At 37.0% G+C, this 22,584-nt stretch overlaps 1 protein-coding gene across 1 annotated transcript in view; it reads left to right on the forward strand.

The window, feature by feature from the left end:
- Positions 1-21,864, forward strand: part of LOC145994011 (proline-, glutamic acid- and leucine-rich protein 1-like) — an 87,582-nt gene extending 65,718 nt beyond the window's left edge. Inside the window, exons 10-13 of the mRNA XM_083130081.1 lie at positions 7,112-7,256; positions 11,966-12,157; positions 18,495-18,701; positions 20,670-21,864. Coding sequence (XP_082986207.1) covers positions 7,112-7,256; positions 11,966-12,157; positions 18,495-18,701; positions 20,670-21,785 — 1,660 coding nt within the window. The 3' untranslated portion in view covers positions 21,786-21,864. The remainder of the gene's footprint in view (positions 1-7,111; positions 7,257-11,965; positions 12,158-18,494; positions 18,702-20,669) is intronic.
- The last annotated feature ends 720 nt before the right edge of the window (positions 21,865-22,584 follow it).

A 22,584-nucleotide genomic window follows, 5' to 3' on the forward strand; every position in this document is an offset into this window, starting at 1 on the left:
GTTTGGTATATATTATGATTAATACATATATCATTATATTTTGTTGTAATTATGTATTATTTATGCTGTGATTCTTATGATTTTTTTTGTAAATAAAAATATTTGTTTATCATTAGTCAGTATGTGGCAAATATTACGTAAAAGCTCACTGATATCCAACAGTCATTTTCTGTTCAGTTTTCCTTCTCATTATTACTTTTAACTTCATTTAGTGGGTCTCTAAGAAGTGTGGTGTCCTTCTTATACAAACAGGGTGTCTACCAGTCTGGAAGTCCTGGAAAAGTCAGGGAAAATTACTGGGTTTCTGGAAGAATGCACTAAAAGTAGGTTTTTTAACAGAAAAAGGCCTAGCAAAAAATTTGAAATTTGTTGATCCCAAACTATTCTTCAGTTTGGTATATTGTATATTACCGGTAGTTACAGTAGAAACTGCATATGAAATACTTTAGCAAAAGTTCATGTTTTGAACTATTTTCAAGTAGAGATCTACTACAGTAAGTTGCTAGTGGCATTTAACCCATTCTTGTTGCAATTTCTGTGTTGTGTTTCATTGACATTAGGATTAATATACACTGCTGGACAAAAATAATAAACCAGACACCTTCTTAATATTTGACATCTGAATTGCAATTACTTATGAATTATGCTCTTGGTTAGGTATTGAACAATTGAACATTCATTATTGAATTGAACATTTTCCATACTTTTTCCGTTTATTATTATTCAGGTTTTCTTATTTCCAATAATTTCTGCAACAATTAGAGCTTTCGAATCAGAATTTATGCGTTCTCATAAAAAATGCAAGGGTCCAGTTTTTTTTTGTCAGCATTCTATAAAAATGAATTATTTGTTTTCCATTAGTCAATACATTATTTGGTCCCAGGGTTGATGCCCGGTGGAGGCACATAGTGGTTCGGATCCCACTTTAAGTGATATGTCCACTGATGCCCCTCTCCAAGATCCAATTTCTGTTCAGTTTTCCGTCTTATTATTACTTTTAACGTGCGGAGTAAATATTCTAAAAACTTGGTTAAGTGGGATTCCAAGACTGGTGGTTAACTAAAATGTACTTACATTTCCATAATGACTTGGTCTGAAAATTTTTCGTTATTGGTCTGGAAAACCTGTTTCTAGAAAATTGTAGATACCCTGGCAAACACATTTGTTTGAAATCACGTGTGTCACTCATTCACCATGTACAAATGACAGTGTCGTTCAATTGCCTGTGACAGAAACAATTATCATGGTGTTGCTGAGGAGAAAGCATCTGTTGATTGCATGAAATTCAACCTGAAGAATCTCAAGTAACAGGTTCCAATATGTAGTCTTGGCTTTATGAAATGTGTTAAAATCATGAATAAAGTCCCAAATTTGATTTAAAAACTATACTTATTACACAAAATCAACATTTCCCTTCTAATAGCACATTTATGTAGTTATTAGAGTATTTCTTCCTGTATAAAAGGGTCCATTTTTGCTTCTTAAATATTTATGTAATCAATTCCCATGATATGGCATAACTCATCAGGAAGTGGTGTATCAGTAAATAGACTCTAAATTTCATGTTCTAAGTTTTGCACTTCATTTTACATCATTTCATGACAAAACATGATTAACATACATCACACCTTTCAAAAACTTGAAAAAAGAACATTGCTGCATGTTATTTCACATTTTGTGTTTGACAAATACTAAATAGGCATGTGTCTATAACTATTGGCTATAATTTTATATTAGTTAATTGTTAATATTTTTTCAATATCAAGGACAAGTCTTGACCCTTATGTATACTGCAAAAAGCAAATTTTTGTTTTTTAAACTACTCTGTGATCAGAAGTATCCAGACACACACCTGAAAATGAAGTACAAGTTTGGGCCACCCTCCATTGGGAACACTGGCAGTCAATACGGTGTTGGCCTTGATGACAACCTTCACTCTTGCAGTCATACTTTCAATCAGGTTGCGGAAGGTTTCCTGGGGGAATGGCAGCTCATTCCTCACGGAGTGCCGAAATGAGAAAAGATATAGATGTGGGTCGGTGTGGTCTAGCATGAAGTCGGCGTTCCAAAACATCCCTCAGGACTCTGCGCAGGCTAGTCCATTAATGGAACGTTGTTGTCGTCAAACCACTCCCCCACAAGCCCTGCAGTACGGATAGGTGCTCGGTCGTGTTGAAAGGCACAATGGTCATCCCCGAACTGGTCTTCGAGGATAGACAGCATGCAAGCGGTTAAAATATCGAACGTATGCTTGTGCCGTGACATTGCCATGTAAAGCAACAAGGGGGCTAACCCCCCTCCAGGAGAAACATAAGCACACTGTAACCCTGCAACCCCCGAATTTCACTATGCAACTGTCCAACTATGCAATTTATTGCAACTGTCCCCGGTGTGGAGCAGTTTGTCGCAATATTTTAAATTAAAAATAACTTTTCAAATGTTACTTAACAAAATTAGTCTATTAACCAAATTTTACAGTCACTATAGTAACGAATAATAAACAAAATAACATCAAAATTGAACAGAGTAGCACAACAGAATTTTCTTCATTCTTTTCAGATTATGCTCACAACTAAATAACAAAATATAATTGTAAAATGTCTTTGAATTAAAGAACTGTTGCAATAGCCTCCTCCTCCGGTTGAAAACCTTGACATCATACTTTGATGTAGAAATACGTATATTTTTCAAACTTAACATCTTCAATGTATCATCTTCACTTCTTCTTCTACTACTTCTTTGGCAGCAATCTTATTCCTTTCACATCTTCTTTACAGCCATCTTCAGTAGATTTCTTCTTTACTGCAATCTCATTACTATTACTATTTCATAACCATCTTATATCCATTTAAAGGGTTATATTCTTCACGAGTGCACTTCTTCCCTTTGAAGCTATATGTGCAAATGAAGTCCTTCATTATAATGGTATACCATATTACATTCATTTTATCCTACATTACATATATTCTTTCTTATCATTCTTCCAGCGAGGCACTTTGTATATTTTCTTCTTGGCGTTTTCCGCTTTTATTCGTGTTAGACACTTGTCTTTGATACATTGAAATGTCAGACAAATAAAAGACATGGCTTGTGAGAGGAGAAGCCAAACATAAGTTCTTCCATAAAAGACAATATGATGATCAACAGAACATAAATAAACAGATAAAATACAATAAATTCATGCTGTTTTACACACGATAATAAGAAACAATGAGCTTTCTTGTAACAGCGATGATCAACTCACTGTTCAAATAAACTCACCTAACCTTTCAGATGAAACAGGATTATCCGTTCTAGCATCCGAGTAATTTATCGAATTACGAGAATTATTACAAACACTGTCACTATTCTGATTAGTATTACAATTAAGTGTATGCTGGCCACTAATATAAGATGATTGTTCATCAACATTTGAATTTCTTCTAACACCAGCACTTCCATTATTATTATTATATATGGATGGATAATGTTCACGTCTGAAATTAGAATCATTCACGTTATTATTAGTTCTTTCAGACCTTACAAACTGCCTTCTTGAGGGATTGCGTTCAAATCTTCTGGGAGATGGGCGATGATTTACATTGATTCCTGCATTTTCGGTCTGTGTTGTAGAATCATAAGAATTCCGCTCCACATTTACTTGCCTGACGAAGTATTTTGGTCTGTCGAAACTTCTCTTCTTATTAGCCCTGTCATCAGAATCTGTATTATCACCAGGCAAAGATAAACTTTTATTCTTATCGCTCGAATACAAATCAATAGTCCTTAACTTCTGCGTCAGTTGCTTAAGATCTGTAATGTTATGGCAGCCCACATTCTTTGAAATTGACTCAGGTAGCTGTTTCAAAATCATCCGTATTACTTCAACTTTGTTTGGAGTTTCCACAAGGTTACAATAAGCAGAGTACGTTTTTAAAGCGTATGCTTCCAATGACAAACCTGAAGCTGGGTTGTATTTTCTTGATCGTAACAATGTCAACTGACTTTCTAATAACTCATTAGATGCAAACTGATCAAGGAATTTATGTACAAAGTCCTCATAAGAAATGAAACTCTTCTTTTCACTGTTGAACCAGTAAGCGCCTACATTATAAAAACACTTACGAATTATACATAATTTATACTTGGGAGGAACACCAATTATGTTTAACATTGTAGTTAGTTGTTCGATAAATTCTCTAGCAGACTGTTTTGAAACATCTCCTCCAAAACGTGGCAATTGACTAAGTTCACTAACTCGTGAAAATCTATTAGAGCATGTATTAGACTGATTATAAGAATTCCATGTAGAATCATTATTCAGCCACATCGGGTTATAAGTACAGTTTGTTCTAGTACAAGGACTATGATTTACATTTAAGTCATCAGGAAACTGATCATGGATTAAGGAATGACATGTACTTTGACGTTGGCAATCACATACTGAAGTTTCAAGACCTGTGAAATTGTCTTTACTATCACAAGCAACATAAGTTCTAGAAGGTATGGAATTTCTGTTAGATGTAGAACAAATTTGCTTTGATGTGTCTGTAGCACATAAAGAACTAGGTGCATTATTTTCAGTATCACAAGTATGTACGTGCTTATTATCATACAGTAAAGAGTTGTTCAACGAAGAAAGACATGAATGGTTATTGAGTGAACATGTACAATGGATTTTGTCAACAGTAGGATTGCTATTACTAAATTCAGTATTATCTAAAACACAATGCTGCAATGCATATGTATTCTTGCCTTGTGAAGTGGAAGCTTTAGCAAATTTATTTCTACTTTTATTGTGAGCAGATTTGCCCTTGCACAATTTGGTTACATTTTCCTTTACAGAATTCACTTCAGCATCAGATGTATCATAGCCAGAAGAACCTGTATGAAATGTTTCGCATTTATTGTGTTCACTAAAAACAACATGCTTTATTTTAGAATTTAATCTTGTATCAGTTTGGCATGCTATGTGCCTATGTTCATTAATAAGTGCATCATCATTACTTAGTTCTTTATCTGGTTGTAGAACGTCTCTAACCATACTAGTACAAATAACATCGCTTTGCTCTAAGTTAATGCATTTCTCATTTAAATCCTTAAGCATAGAATCAAATTCTTGCAACTTTACCTGAGTAGTATTCATATTTGTTTGTAGTGTACTTATAGAAGTTTCATGTTGGCACAACTGGTTTGATAAGTGTTGTTTTAACTCATCATCATGATGGTCTAGTTTTGATTCAAGATCACTGACTTTCGAATTTAATAAAGTTACTTCATCATTTATACGTTCATTTAGTAACCTATTAGCTGATTGACAAGAATCAGAAACCTCCTGCAACTTATTTTCTACATGTTGGAGTCCTTCGTTCAGTTTTTCAGTACTTTGCTGCAACCTAACCAATTTTGTGCCCCAAACTTCACAGTTTGTTTGTAAACTTTCGCGCAGCGTTTCAGCGTTCTGATCAAGTCTATCTTGTAACCTATTCTCCAAAGCTTCAGTATTCTGGAGCAACTTCTCTTGCAACCTATTCTCCAGAGCTTCAGTATTCTGAAGTAACCTATTTTCCAGAGCTTCAGTGTTCTGAAGTAACCTATTCTCCAGCGTTTCGGTATTCTGGAGCAACTTGTCTTGCAACCTATTCTCCAGAGCTTCAGTATTCTGAAGTAACCTATTCTCCAGCGTTTCGGTATTCTGGAGCAACTTGTCTTGCAACCTATTCTCATGTTGGGCCAAACTCAAGTGAAAAGCAGATAAAATTTGGTCAATATTGGGATTTACTGTATCCAAGTATGATTTTAGAGTGAATGGATTGAATTCTGGTTTGCATGCCTTACAGTAATAGTCTTCTTTCATAGAGCTGAATATTACCCAGTGAATAACTGTAAGACCCCTACAATTTACGTGTTCCCATTTCTTGCATGACGTGCATTCAATCATGCGAGTGTCAGAAAATCTGTCCTTACAACAGAGTAAATCCTCCATTTGCTTACCAGAATTGTCCTCTTCGTTGCTTACTTCAGCAACATCACTGAGATCCGGTTGAAGGCACACACTACTTCGAAGCACGTAAGGAACTTCTCTTTTCTTCATTGTAGCATTATCAGTTCAGTTCTTATCAACTTACAATTTTCGAATCCTGGCTCTAGGTCGCCAATTTATTGCAACTGTCCCCGGTGTGGAGCAGTTTGTCGCAATATTTTAAATTAAAAATAACTTTTCAAATGTTACTTAACAAAATTAGTCTATTAACCAAATTTTACAGTCACTATAGTAACGAATAATAAACAAAATAACATCAAAATTGAACAGAGTAGCACAACAGAATTTTCTTCATTCTTTTCAGATTATGCTCACAACTAAATAACAAAATATAATTGTAAAATGTCTTTGAATTAAAGAACTGTTGCAACTATCGCCACTATACAGGCTGGTAGATGTCGTTCACCAGGCATTCGCCACACCCTACCATCAGATCGCCACTTTGTCTACAATGATTCATCACTACACACACTTTTTTTCCCACTTCTCTATGGTCCATTTTCGATGCTCCTGGCACTACGCGAGGCGGCGTTTGGCATTGGCCTGTGAGATGTTTGGCTTATGGCCAGCTGCTCGGCCATGGAAACCAAGTTGCCTCACCTCGTGCCGAACAATCATGGTGCTTGGAGTAGATCCTGATGCAGTTTGGAATTCTTGTGTGGTGGTGGCGATGGATGATTGACGATTACGCTTGTCAACACTCGACTGTCTCTGGAGGTCAACATGGGAGGTCGGCCTGCATGCTTTTGGGTTGTACACATCCCTTCACATTTCCACTTCACCATAACATCAGAAACAGTGGACCTAGGGATGTTTAGGAGGGTGGACTCGCAGACTTCTTACACAAGTTGCACCCAACCACCTGACTGCGTTGGAAATCCGTGAGTTCCTCATACTGCTGTCTCGCGATGTCTGCAGACTACCGAGATCGCTGACCATGTGTTCCACGTGGCAGCTGGCAGTACCATGTCGCCCCTCTATGATAAACACATGTTTCGCAGTGTGTTTGGATACTTTTGATCACATAGAGTATCTTAGTGATACTGCATTCCTAAATGTGTATACAAAATATATAATTTTTGTTTATAGTGAATTGCGCTGTGCAGCTTACGAATCCCTTGTCTGTTGGTTGCGAGTGTCTCGTGGTAGCAGCACTGTGGAACTTGTGGTAGACGAACTGATGCCCCTCATTCTGAAGGATGTAAGGGTGGAAAAGGATTCCACTGTTCTTGTGGTAAGTTTGTTGGTTTGTTCGTGGCATGCAAATATTGCATATTTATCCCCAGTGCTGATTGTAATGATGCAGAGTTTATAAGTGACATTAGAGTCCCATCAACAACATGTTTGTTCTTCTTTTAAAATACTTTTATCAGACAATTTAGAAGAGCAACATTAATTAATACAAGTTACAACACTACATATCCATTGACACTGTTGTAGTATAGAATTCTGTATTGAACTTGCATCTTCCAAATTAGACCAAAGCTAGTATAAAATCTTCAATAGCATAGTGGTTAGCGCTCTCACCTTGTAATGAAGGTGTCCTGGATTTGATTCCCCGTAAAGGCACATTGCCCGGTGGTTCTGATTCCACTTTAAACTGTAGGTCGAGACCAAATTAGCCAATATGAGCATACAGTGGAGTTAATACAAACTTGACAAGCATGAGATCGTTTGATAGTTGAAAATCCTACAAGCAAAAGTTATATTCAAGAAATGAAATAACTATTTTTATTATTATTATTTTAGTGAAGTGCTCAATATTTTGATTACAATTTGTGTCCCCCTTGTGTCAAACATTTAATATACTTGTAATAAGAACGATTTTCATTTTTGGCTAATCATGTTTGTCACGTTCACATTTCATCGCTTTGCATAAATACCTAAATATTAATGAACTGAACATGAATTCACTGCACATCATCTCTCTACTTTTTTTTTATCAAGAAACTAACAAAAACAGCCAAAACTCTGAAACCACAGAAAAAACTCTCCTTTGCTTTGATTGGCTGGTTCACAGAATCCAGTCGAGGAAAGCCAGTAGCAGTTAGAACATGACCTATTCCTCAAAACCAGTCAAGCAGCCAGCCAGGCAGCCATCACTTCCTGTGAAGTAGCAAGTTCAGTGCCAACTAACTGGATATCCAGATGCGTGTGCAGGATAATTTTTTTTAAAACTTTTTTTTCCGTTCATCAGTGAATTGAACTACAGAAACAATGTGCAAAAATTTATTGTAGAGTTATGGAGAGAGTTGTTTCCAGAGGTGTTCATCCTCCGGAGGGTGACCCTCGTGAGGGCAGACCTCACCCTCACCCTCCAGAAGACATGTGAGGGTGAGGGCAACTGCAATCTTGGAGGGTGAGGGAGAAGGCGAGAGATCTCGGAGGGTGAGGGCGGTAGAGGGCTAGGGCGAGAGTGATCTTGGAGGGTGAGGGAGGTGGAGGGAGAGGGTGAGAGTGATCTCGGAGGGTGAGGGCGGTGGAGGGCGAGAGCGATCTCGGAGGGTGAGGGTGGTGGAGGGCGAGGGAGACTGCGATCTCGGAGGGTGAGGGGAGGTTTACTCAAAATGAACACCTCTGGTTGGTAAATAACCATATTCTTGTCTGTTTATAACCAACCCAAATTAACATATGCAGACTCTTTAGTCGACGTTTGTTCTCGCCGTAGGTTCTTGTCAGGCCTGGACATTTATGAGTGTCCCTCATCAATTTCATTCTATCTTCACTAATCCTCATCATTGTGGCTAGCCAAAAGTGTCACAAAAATACAAAATAACTTGTGAAAATTCCGTGGGTTACTTTCTCCTTTCCACCTTGATGGTGCTAGTGAAAAAAACCCATGAAACTTCAGAATTTTAATATGTTATTTTATGCTGCATGTTTTTAGTTCCTCTGAATGTTCGTGGCAGTGGTTCTACAGTTCCGTGCAGTGTTAATTGGACATTTTCCATTGTAGAGTTCTTTAACACTACTACTTCTCTCGTTTTCAGGTGAACAAATTTCTTTTTGGCAGGGAGTCGCTGTGGAGTACTTGGTTAGTGGATCAGATGTGTAGTATAATTACAGGTCTGTCACAAGTTGGATCCCACCACAGATCAAAAATTAATTTGTGCACCTGAAGACGAGAGAAGAGGTGCTCTCTCAAAATGTGATCTTAGAATAATTATAAAGGCACTAGAAAATGGATAATGTTCAATTAACATTACATGGTAGTATTGCACATAAGAAGTTCCGATATCAGTGTGGGTGTGTATTAGAGTTCGGAAGTTGATGAAAAATCATATATTGTTCTGGGGAATTATCAGTTTTTCAATTAGAACGAGATAATGTTGTTGTTTTTTATTTTGACCTTTAAATTTTCTGACCTTTTTTCTTTCACGTGAGTTTTCAGTATTTTTTGTTACTTTTGTTGCATTTTTATCATTTTTGGGGTTTCCTTTTTGCTCCTTCCTGTTTTCATGAATTTTAAATGTATTCGCTAGCATAGCTTACATAGTTAAATTTCAAAACAAGTGTGCCATGAATTGACAATATAGTGGAACCTCAATTTTACGTTTTTCAGAGGACCAAGCTGAAAGATCTTAAAATGCGAGAAAATATAAATTTTAGGAGAATTTTATAACACTTTGCTATGTTGGGACCATTGGGATTGAATGTATAATGCAGGAAAATGTAAAATCTTTGTTCCACTGTATTATTTTTTAACTGAAACCTTTGGCAATGGATTAAATTATATAATTTATAATTAATAATTATTAATTGTGGTAAATTTATTTTTCAATCTGTGGTAAAATTAGTCAACGTTTTCAGATGCTGACTGACTATTCAATCATGCAAGGCCCTGTCTAAAAGGAGTTGAATAACTTACACAGAAAAACCCTGCGGTGTATTTTATGTAACCTTGACGTAAAAGTAAGGAAAACTACATTAGCACTCATTTGTTTTTTCCCCTTGTGGCAACCTAAAGTAAACTTGATAAAAGATAAAGACGGTGATTTTGTAGCTGACCCAAGCGATATTCTAAATAGATGGAAGAACTACTTTAATGATCTTTTAAATGTCCATGTAGGAGATAAATCAGAAGTAAATGAAGTCCACACAGCAGAACCTTTAGTTCCAGAGCCTAACTTGACTGAAGTTAAAGATGCTATTAAAAGGCTAAAGAATAACAAAGCACCTGGCATTGATTTAATACCAGCTGAGTTAATTAAATATGGTGGAAATTCATTAATATGTCAAGTTCATAAATTAATTTGTTTAATATGGAATAAAGAAGAAATCCCTCAACAGTGGAAAGAATCCATAATTGTTCCTGTGTTTAAAAAAGGTGATAAAATGAACTGCAATAATTACCGTGGAATTTCTCTACTCTCAACAACATCTTATCTAACATTCTTTTAACAAGACTAACCCTATATGCTAATGAAATGTGGATTTAAACATATCAACTGCAGATCAAATTTTTCACATCAGACAGACACTTGAAAAAAGTGGGAATATAATCAAAATGTTCATCAGCTATTCATTGATTTCAAAAAAGCATATGATTCAGTCAAGAGAGATAAATTATATAATATATTAGTAGAGTTTGGAATACCTAAGAAGCTTGTTAGTATGATAAAAATATGCACCAGTGAAACAGAAAGTAAAATTCGTGTGGGTATTAATATGTCTGACAAATTTACAATTCATGATGGGTTAAAACAAGGAGATGCATTATCTCCATTGCTCTTTAATTTTGCCTTAGAATATGCTGTTAGGATGGTAAAAGAAACTAAAGAAGGACTAAAATTAAATGGTGTGACTCAGTTGTTAGCATATGCAGATGATGTAGACTTACTGGGGGATGATGTGAATACAATTAAGAATAATGCTAAAATATTTTTCAAAACTGCTAAAGATCTAGGTTTGGAAGTTAACAAAGAGAAAACTAAATATATGCTTACAGGCCGAAACCAAGTGTTAGGTAATAATCAAAATCTAATTATTGATAACAACTCGTTTGAACCAGTTTACAAATTCAAATACTTAGGAGTAATATTAACAAATGAAAATGATATTAAAGAGGAAATAAAAAGTAGGCTTAATTCAGGAAATGCATGTTACTTCTCTCTTCATAAACTTTTGTCTTCTCGTTTAATATCTAAGAAACTAAAAGTTAAAATATACAAAACATAAATTTTGCCTGTAGTATTATATGGATGTGAAACTTGGTCCCTTACATTGAAAGAGGAACATAAATTGAGAGTATTTGAAAATAAGATCCTTAGGAAAATCTTTGGACCTAAAAGGGATGAGGAGACAGGTGAGTGGAGAAGGTTACATAATTTAGAACTACATAATTTGTATTCATGTGCAGATATTATTAGAATAATTAAATCAAGAAGACTTAGGTGGGCAGGCCATGTGGCACGAATGGGAGAGGAAAGAGGAGTTTACAGGATTCTTGTTGGGAAACCTGTTGGTAAGAGACCTGTGGGAAGGCCAAGACGAAGATGGAGGAACAACGTTGAGATGGACCTAAGGGAAATCGGTAGGGATGGAAAAGAGTATATAGAACTTGCTCAAGATAGGGAAAGATGGAAGGCCTGTGTTGCTGCAGCCATGAACCTTCGGGTTTAAGAAGGCTAGGGAGTTTGTTAGTTAGTTTGTTTTTCCCCCTTTGCAATGCTTAGTTTAAACCACCAAACAATTAGTTTTATTGAATTATTCATGAAGCAACTACTCGTGTTCATTTCAAGAACATAATTATTTTTAGGTCTTTTTTTTTAAAGGTTTTTAACTAGCTTTTCATAATTTTAGACTTTTAGGTCATAAACTTCTGAGCCCTGATTATTTTCATAGTTAAGTGTATCCTGATTTACTACTATTTATAGCAGCTTGTGTTGGTTTACAATGTCAAAAGACATGCACTTCTTTAGGAAAGAATATAATTCGTTGCAGGACTCGGGCACAACACCTAAATCAGGCAAAAAAAGATTGAAGCAGAACACGATGATTTTCAATCAGCAAATTGCATCCACAGCAAAGAAACAGGATAAGAAAGCCAACAAGGATACGTGTCGTGCTGCTCTGCAGGCTCTTCAGTGCTTGTTCCATGGAAGTGGCAGTTTTGTTAACCCTCAGTTTCACAAGGTAAGCAGAGAGGTTTCAGGCACAGTTCGTTTCATAAGTTGTGTCCGGCAATTGAAGCCACAGACCTTCTAGGTAAACGTGCCCGGTTAATTGTGTGAAGTTTTGTATTTTTGCATTGCTGTTTTTGTCCATTGTCCGATTAGTCGTAATTTGAGTCACTGTTTTATGAGTGTCCTGTAGAAACTTTAGGTATGGATTCATGAGTCAAATTTGTAAATGTTGATTCACTTGTTCCTTGGAACATCATAGGCAATCAAAATGTAATTGAAAAAGTCAGCATCATCAATAGGGTGTCTTGTACCAGTCATAAAAGTCAAGGATTTATGCTTGTCGAGAGTTTTTGCTATCACATGACTGAGTAATTCATTTAGTTTTGCTTTTGTCCCCTTTGACTAATCGCGAAGATGAGGATGAATGGTGGTAAGATAAGATGGACGAAGGACAATCACAAATACATAGGGACGACAACACGAGGCCCACATAAGTTTATACTGCCTATGAGTCCAAATGCCAGAGACTCTGTAGTCTGCCAATTCCAGTCCAGGATGCATTAATAGATAAATCAAGTCTAATTCTTTTGTTAAATACAGCTTCAGTTTAAATCTTAACTGGCCTTTTGGTAGGGGTTTTTCATCAAGTAAATAAAGGTTAAGGAAAACGAAAAACAGACATGGAAAAGTTAAAATATTTTGGATTTATAATTTTGGTGGCACCCTGATCAACTACAGCAGCAATGGCCGGCCACCTGATCATATTTCACCATGTGAGAATCAGAGGAACGTAACTCCAAAAATGCAGTTTTTGGTTTTGTGTTACATATCATCTCAAGAGCTCTTATTTGCGGTCTCCTTAATCCATAGCAGTAAAGTAGTGTCGTGTGTCTACAATTTACTGATTTTTTAAGCTCAGACATATTCATAAGAATACATTATTTCCTCTCTCCTGTAAGCTTGATAAATTGGTTCTTACACGACAATTTGCGAAAGAGCATCCTCATGTGAACATGAAGCCAATGTCCGTGGTGAAGTGGTTCCTCCCCAATGGTGCATCCTCACCATGTAATCAATGGGTCCCAGGTTCGATTCCCGGTGGAGGCACATAGTGGTTCGGATCCGACTTTAAACTGTAGGTTCAGTTTTGATTAGCTTTACTGTGCATAAAGTGGACTTAACTCTTTCGCTGCGGTCGTCGCATTTATGCACAGCATGCCAGGTGCCTTGCTCTGCGGAAGTCGCATTATTGCGAGTTCATACTTCCACTCGCTGCGGGTGTCGCATTTCCGCAGTACGTCGCTTTTAGTAGCCTTCAGACATCTGTAGATACTATTTGGAACTAATTGAACTTGTAGTTTTGTTTATATCCGTATGATGTCGCTAATTACGCCTCCGTTTAGAATACGAACGTTGAGTGCTCTGACATGTCAGTTTCAAATGCATGTTCGAATGTAAACAACATGGCTTCGTCAAGTCTTCAACACTTGTCTGATAATGATGTTACTCAACTGTTGAATCAGAAGGTGAATTAAATTGTGACGATAATAGCGACAGTTTTTATGAGACTTATTGGTGACAGTGATTCTGTAGTGTCTGATGAAGAATTTGTACCGCCGTCCGTAACATTATGGAGCAGAGTGCAAAGCAGCATTGATCTAGGTGCGGGAAGTTCGACACAGGCAAGTGCTAAGTTACTTGATGACAGTACAGTATTTAGCACACCATTTTCTTGTTTTATCAAATATTTCCCCCGCTCAGTATTTGAACACACAGCAGAACAAACTGAAGTTTTCACCACCCAGTATCTTGATATTTCCACGCCGCTCCACCACTGTGTCATCCCGTGTTTTGAGAAATACCATACCATCAGGGACTACAGAATGGTTTGCCAGTGCAAGGAATGACTTTTGTAATTTCTCTATAACATATTTTGCAAGGTAATTTTTTAAAATTATTCTTTCTAAATTTTTTTTTCAAAATTTCAAAATATTTCAAAATTTTTCAAAATATCATACCACCAGGGACTACAGAATGGTTTTCCAGTGCAAGAATGAATTTTGTAAGTTCTCTCTCATATATAACGCAATGTAATTGTGAAAACTATTTGTTTATAAAAAAAAATATTTTTTTCAAATTTAATTACGCAGCCAAGGGATATTGTGCGCCAGAGAATTCCGCAGCGAAAGAGTTAAAGCACCAACTCACTCAATCAATCTGTGGTGAAGTGGTTAGCACAACATGCTATGATGCCAGAAATCCCAAGCTCCAATCCTGGTCCAATCATGGATGTTCTTTGTGAGTGTGTCTTCTTCAGTTTCATTATATCACTCATCCTCATCGTCACAATTAGCCAAGAGTGGCAGAAGAGCTATTGTAAGTAACAAAAATTAAATGTTATGCACATGTAGACTCCAAAGTGAATGGCAGTACTTCAGCATTGTAAGAAAAGTGATCGTCAGTTGTTTTCATGCATTCTATTCTCATCTGGTTTGCAAATAACAATAAACAATAATGTGAAGAGAAGGTAACCTTCCCAACAGTATTTTTTATCTTTTTTATCTCTCGATGCAAGCAGCTTCATCACTCCTCTACTGCTTACTGGCCTCCACAAGTTCAAAAGACTTGTCCATTCCTGAAATACGAGGAAAAAATCAGAACTTCGGTTAATACTAGGGATGGTCCAATTAATCTGTACTCTCTCAGTATCAGCTAATATAAGTGTATCAGTAAAATTAGTGATAATTTTACCGATCCGATATATATTAATATATTTTTAATTTAGGGTCTACCAGTAAATTACAAGATATTTAAAGATATATCGGATCATAAAATTATCAGTAATTTTACTGATACACTTATACTAGCTGATACTGAGAGATTAATTAGTACCGTCCCTACAAAAATTCAAGGGCGTTAGTGATAACACCTTTTTTCTCAGTAAATAAACACTGACAGGCAAAAATACATTGGTAGAAAATACATTTTCAGGGAATGTGACTAACGAACGTATAAAGCAGGGTGGGCTGATATCACTTTGAAATACCCTCACTAATACCAATAATTGAAAATTGTAACAATTCAAAGTAGCTGAGCAAATTCATAAATTTCCCATTTGAACTACATGATGATAGTATAACAGTGAGCTTTAAAATTTTCACAAAATCCATTTCTCCCCACGATGATGTGAAAATAATAAAATTATCAATTTTTGTATTGCAAAAGCTTCTTGTAGCATTTTTGCAGACCCCATAAAAATATCAGCTACTTCCAGTGATTAAATTAAAGTCGATGTTTTACGATTATTGGTATCAACTCAACCCTACCAGAAAGTCAAAATGTATATCATGGGAAAATGTAAAATGTAGGTTGCAATGTATACAGATGCATTTGAGGTAAATGTTGTATAATTTTAATAATTCTTTGGTGAATATATATTGTAGTGCAAACTATATGACTAGTTCCTTTCTCTCCTGACATACTTCATTCGCATTGGCTTTGGCAGCTCTCGGACATTCTCTTCTCTGACCTTTGGCTTTGTCTTTCTCCTGCCTGTAGCTTCGGCATCAGGGTCGAATTGCATCAGCTTCTAGTACCTGAACACAAGCCTCTGAAAAAAATATATAAAACAAATCACTCGAGTTACTCATTCATGTTAAGATTTTTCAGAGTGTATCATAAAATTACATGCATCATACATGTCTGTTGATTGGTGACTCAAGAGTTACATGTAGCCAGATACTTAAATACCTAAGTCACCACTTATAATGTATCCCTAGGGACATTGAATTTTCGCGATGCGCGAAATGTGGAAAAAATGATTCAATTTTGAACATTCTGCACGTAACTAAACCCCCAATGATGAAGTATGCATGAGTTTTATTCACGAAGTAATGCAAAATGTGTGCTTTTCCACGAAATGAACGCTTTTTCGGGAAATAACCATGAAATATAAAATTAAGTAGAAAATATGCAAAAACCGGCAATCAAGGTTGTGCGCGCAAACTGTCGATTTGTAACGAAACGTTTGCCTAAAGTTTCCTACCACTTGCAGCTGAAGAACGTTTTATCATCGATCACATCAGGAAGGTGCTGCACATTGGGATTTCCCATGCACATAATCTCAGTTCGAAAACTTCGCTAGCTAGCTGTAGCAGCGATAAGATTAGTCTATCTCCACTTTCTTTGCCCCTGCACTATGGCCTCTAAATACTAAGCCTTGTCTAGCAAGAAAGTAAACTATCCTTGCCGCACCCAATCGCCGCTACTGGCAATTACACTTGAAATGTAAGTACTTGTGTATGTGTACAGTATATAAAAATGAAGTAGTTTATCAATTTATAGCTCTTTTGTATGTTGTTTCCTCTCATCATGAAAATGTGTGTGCCAATTTAATTTTTTTCCACCACTGGTATATATCGCTCATCTAACATTCTATTTACCGCTCTCCTCAGTTTTTATTTACCATAAATTTGTCTCCCTATGTATCCCCTACCAATTTTTCATTCTGGTTCTGGATAATACATTTTCAGTTGCAAATCCAACAGGTTTCCCTGTGACTTCCACTAGTGACACTATACTGATTGTGAGCCCAACTGGTGGTGACCTAGTTTTTGCTACATAGCTACATCTGTCCACTAATTGTATTCAGAGGTGTGCACCTCGATGAGTGTGAACAACCTCCGTTGCGAAGTAAAACCTGTAACGGTAACATCGCTCTCCTGTTACGTTGCGAAGCGTACATCTGTTTTTATCAGTTTTTATTGTTTGGGCAGTGTTTGGTGTACTTATTTCCCGTGCTTTGTGTACTGTTGTGCAACTTTTATCCAGTAACGGGGCTGATCAACTTTCTCTCTCTCCAATTTTATAGTATGTTTGGCAACATTCTGTGTATCCAATGCTCATTTGCATAGCGCCAATGCTTCCGTGACAGGGTTTCAAATGCTGTGGTAGATCTATAGCTGATTTGTGTAACCCACAATCACATCACGCCGGACCCCATGGCCGAGCAGTTAGCACATCGCGCTGCGACGCTAGGGTTCCCAGGTTCGAATCCCGCTCGGGCTTGGTTGTTTGTAAATGTCCATTTCATCCTCATCCCATGGAAGGCAATGACAAACCACCATGGGTTCACCTTGCCCAGCGACCTTCCAGTCAAAAGACCTGCTTTCCGGCAGACAACTCATCATCATCAATCACATCACCTCCAGCTTAGAAGAATCGAGAATGTGTGTATCCCTACCTCCCGACAGTGAAATGTAAGGGAGAGGCTTCCTTTTATAATTATGAAAGGTAGCAAATGTGATCAGGGCTGAGTGCTGCCATTTTGACCTGATATTCTTGCAGCTTCCAATACTTTGAAATTGAGACAATTTACAACAGTTCAGATATTGTATTCCCTTAGAATACAATATCAAGCCACCAGAGTTTTACTGTAAAGCATTGATAGTTTCACGTGAAATGATCATTTCATCACAAAATCCACTTCTCTCCCCAATGTTGTTGCAAAAGAAGATCAAAAAATAATGCATTTTTCATAATTTCTAAGATATTGAGTAAAGTGCTGAAGTGAGAGAATTTCGCTTCTCAAATAGTTTGCACGGATGACGCTGGATAGATACAGAATTCAGAGCTGTTTCGAGCGAATAATGCTCGAATGGGCATAACAAATGGTATATGCTCAAAGCCCAGCAGTACACATATAACCGTAATTTGTCTGTGGTAGTGATCCCTCAAATATGGATCGTGAAGTAAAAGACGCCGTAGAAATTGAAACTTAAGTGAACACAGTCATCATCTCCACGTTAAATGTAGTTTAGTCTATCTTACCAATACAGAGTAACATATTAAAATGAAATAGATGATTGTGGTCTGAAACTGCCAGGATGGATGTTTTACATATGATTATTGTCACATTAAAATGATTGAATGATTAATTTGCTTTATTTTACTTCGCCTTTTGTGCCACTTTTGGTTAATTTGCGAAGATGAGGATGAGTGATGATATGATGAAATTGATGAATGGACACTCACAAACATCCATGCTCAGTACAGGATTCGAACCTGGAACCCCTGCTAACCACTCTGCCACTCACATTGAAATGATATTCCATTGTAAACACTCAAGTGTGGGAGACTGGAATGAATTTGAGCGAGTGGTTCCGTGCAGTACTCTAATATAGACTCCGGATAAACATTGGTTGTTATGGGTGATCAAATGCAACCAATATTTTCTGGTTTTGGTTGATATCGATACATGAGCATTATCATCTCAGCCTTAATTGTGACATTTGTAACAATTGAGTGTTCAGAAATATCATGTTCATTCATTTCTTATTTTATTACAGGAGATTCAGGAGGCTGTAATTCATTTGTTACTGGATTTCCAGCGAAGTGCACATGATCAGTTGATCCCTTACAACAACGCAGAGTGCCGGAAGGAATTGTATGGAGTTCTGCAAGCCCTCGTGATGAACCCAAATCCCAAGTGGCCTCCTCCAATTCAGTTTGCTGTGCACCTGTTCGCCCAGGGACAGAACGATCTTAATATTGAGGTAAGAGGATATGAATCAATGAGAAATCAGTTTAACCCTTAAATGCAGATGTTTAACAATGTGTATTCTGTGATGCATTAGCACCAACACCAGCATGTCCAATAATGCCATGTAATTTGATATAAGGTGTGTCTGATGAAAGGCAGCATCAAAAACAGTGTTTAAATGGTTGTAACAATGGTAAACTACAAGATGAATAATTTGTTATAAGATCATAACATAATTTAATACACATGTGAAGCATGCTTACATATCCGGATACCTGTTTGTTAATTTTTTACCTATCTTGATCCTTTTTCCTACATTTCCAATCTCTGAAATACTTGGGTCGTTCAATATATAAGTTTCCGTATGCTGTAAAAAAAAAAAAAAAATTAAGATACATTAGAAAACTATACATACATGTGTAGAAGGATCCTTCCTCACTTCTCCACATAATCCCCATAGATATTCAGGCATTTGTTCCACTGTTGCACCAATTTGTCCATACCCTTTGCAAGAAAATCAGGGCTCTGGCTATTCAGCACTATTCTCACATTCTGCCTCACTTCTTCATCTGTTTCGAAACTGTAACCTTGCAATTCAGACTTTAACACCGGAAAAAGATTGAAATCACTCGGTGCTAAATTGGGGCTGTATGGAGGGTGGGGCAGCCGTTCCCACCCCAATTCTTGAATTTTGTGTTGTGTTTGCACTGCTGAGTGGGGGCGAGCGTTATCGTCAAGAAGAATGACACCAGCTGACAGGAGACCTGGTCGCTTATGTCGAATTGCGTTTTTCAGTTTATCTAATGTTTGACAATAACGGTCAGCATTAATTGTTCTTCCTCGTTCCAAAAAGTCCATCAGCAGAACACCCTTAGCATCCATGCTTCTGAACTCCTTATGATGCGAACCCGCATTTTCCGAACAAGCATTTACTTTTCGCCCTTGAGCGCATGCACCTTCACGTCTGATAACAAATCGATTGTTGTTCCTTGTAGACGAAGGATGGCGCTTGCCAACCATGTACTTCTTTTTAATGGAATTGCTTTATACAATATTTTATAGCGCGGGGAAACTTATATATTGAACATCCCTAGTATGAAGAAAATTGTAGCTCATCATCAATGAGATGCATAGTGCTTACGGTCACCTAAAATTGACTGCCAAGTCCAAAAACAGGCTGAAGAAAAGAAAGAAAAAATATGGGAACTGTTATTTGTTGAAAGACGCTGGAGTTTCTCTCCCTCCCCCCTTCCTTCTGGTTACATATTTTCGTTTCGCTTTCAGATGTAGGCAAAGAACCTAGAACTTGCCATCGCTTGACAAGAAAGCTACTTTCCTGTACGTAGCAAGTTACGTTCCCTTGTATAAAAAGTACAAAAGTAGCTATGTACTTCCATTGAGTTTATATATTTGATACAAATTTTAATTTGAACAAATTGTCCTTAAAATTATGTTGAATATGTTCAAATAAAATAAATGTCTAGCAGAATTCTTGAAATTGCTTGGATTCTCGATTATTATTGTTACATACTCTTTGATACTACGTGTTTAGCTACATATCCTTTTGATAATTCATAGTTAGGTACTTATTTTGTACTTTGATATTACATAAAATCGAGGGTCTAGTGATGACCCAACAAACATTTCATGTCTGTAATGTTTGCTAATATAACAATAAACATAAGAAACTGCTATAAAATTACATTTTTTGGACCATTGCTTTTTCCCCGAACAACCTAGATATACAGTGGAACCTCAGGGGACCAAGCTTAAAAACTTTAAAATTCAGGAAAATTTTGCTGTGTTGCGACCATCAAGATTGAATGTATAAGGTGGAAAAATGTAAAATCTGGGAACGTAAAATTGGGGTTTCACTGTATTTGTGTAAAAGTGGAAGTGTTCATATTTATTATACAGTGTAAATAATTGTTGGTATAAAGTGTAAATTGTGCATTTTTATTGATTACAAATTTTGTTGTAGGTTGGTAATTTCTGCACTGTAGCCCTTGGCATTTGCGAAAAGATCATTCATCCGTCAAGACCATCGTTGCAGTTTACATTAAGTCGTGCCGAAGTGGAAGGTAGAGAGGATGCTGGTATCTTGAATGGAGGGGAAGAACTCATGGTTACGGGCTCAAAGGACAATTCATCTGTAATTTCAGGTTCCGGGTCAGCCTACAGCAGACGAAAATCAGATGTATCTGAGGCAGCAAGTGATGATGATGCTCCTCTAAATTTGAAGCTTGAAGATGATGATGAAGAAATAATAGATGTATCGGATGATGAGCAAGTACTTCAAAAGGCATCTTTGTTTTTGAATAAGGCAAGCCCTTCCGCCAAAGCTCCCAAGCAGGTCTCGCCTAAAGTTAAACGGTCAGTTTCAGAAAGGAATGTAACAAACATGGAGGAAATTGACATTGATGAGGATGTCGGAGAAGGTCGAGCAGCTGATGAGGTTTCTCAGTCCCAACGTGGAGATAAGAGTAGGTCCAGTCCGAGAAAGACACAGGCGGCAAGCAAGGAGGAGAAAGAAGTCATAGGTATGGAGGATGACGATACCGTTGAACTGGATATGACGAGTGAGGATGTAGAAGAAAGTCCTGAAGAATGTGATGTTGGATCGCGAGTGGTAACTGGAAGTTTCTCGTCACCGAAGAAGACTGCTGCAAGTGGTTCCTTATCTAAGACCACGGTTAGCACACCCACCAAAGACACTGAGAACAGTGAGTCAATCGTGATTGACGAATCGAGTAATAATACCGTCAGCACCTCGTCATCAGAAGCTCCGGAGGGAGTCGCCGTAGATGAAGATAAAACTTCGAAGATCGACAATAAGGAAGTTGTGATTTCTTCTGAGGACAGTTCCCAGGACACATGTTCGCCAGCAACTGCAGGAAAGAGAGTTCGTGATGAAAGTAACGTAAAAGTGGGAAAAGAAGGCAAAGAGAATGGAGTTGGTGACAAAACCATGGAACCTGATGTGAAGAAGAGTAAAACAGGCAACCAAGAAACAAATGAAAACAGTACAATGCTTGATGATTTGGAAGAAGAACAGATGTTAGCATCCTTTGTGGATGTTGGTGTAGGCGAGAAGTAAGGTCTGTGATTATTTATAGAGAATGATTTCAATAAACACCAGTTGGCCCATGCAATGCAATTACAGCCATTTTTTTTAAGTATAAATGTTCAAATTTTTATCAATAAATAGACATACGGGTTCTTCTTAAAGGTTTGCATAACCACTTTTCATAGATGCAAAATGATATACAGTGTTTTTTTTTAGGTTGTTTTTATTTTATATTTCATAGGACATTTCATCTTTGCTTCCCAGAACACACACACAACTTTCTATGATTAGTCACTCTGCACTTGTAAGCAATGTCCTTGTTTCTTCCTAGGAAAACTTTTTTTTTTTCACCTTGCTGTACCTCCCCAGGTGTGATAACAGGTTGTTTCTTCTCCTTACCTTCACATGACCTGCTCTTCTTGCCTTCCCTCCCCTCCTCCTCCTCCTCCTCATGGCACTGACCTTCACCCTTTTCTTTATCTTCCACTTCGGCTCTGGAAACTTTACTTATTTACTTTTTTATTTATTATATATTTACTTATTAGCTCCACCAATTTTGTTCTCATTTTCTCTGCCCTGTTTCTTCAGATATGCTTCGTTTCTGTCACTTTTCTCTCTTTCATTTTCCCTCCTGTAAAATTGTTTTGTGTTGTGGTTATCTTGTGCGGGCATAAAAAAATAAAATTAAAACTACTTTTAAGAAAAACTGTGTATTATGTTGCATGTAGACATACAGGGTGAGCATAAAGTCTTTCCCTGATTTTAAACATTTTTTCACAAAAAAGTATGATAGGTAGAGATGTGTTTTTTTTAAATGACACCAACATGT

Source organism: Lepisma saccharinum, chromosome 10 (genome assembly GCF_977018435.1).
Source record: "Lepisma saccharinum chromosome 10, izLepSacc3.1, whole genome shotgun sequence".
Lineage (NCBI taxonomy): Eukaryota > Metazoa > Arthropoda > Insecta > Zygentoma > Lepismatidae > Lepisma > Lepisma saccharinum.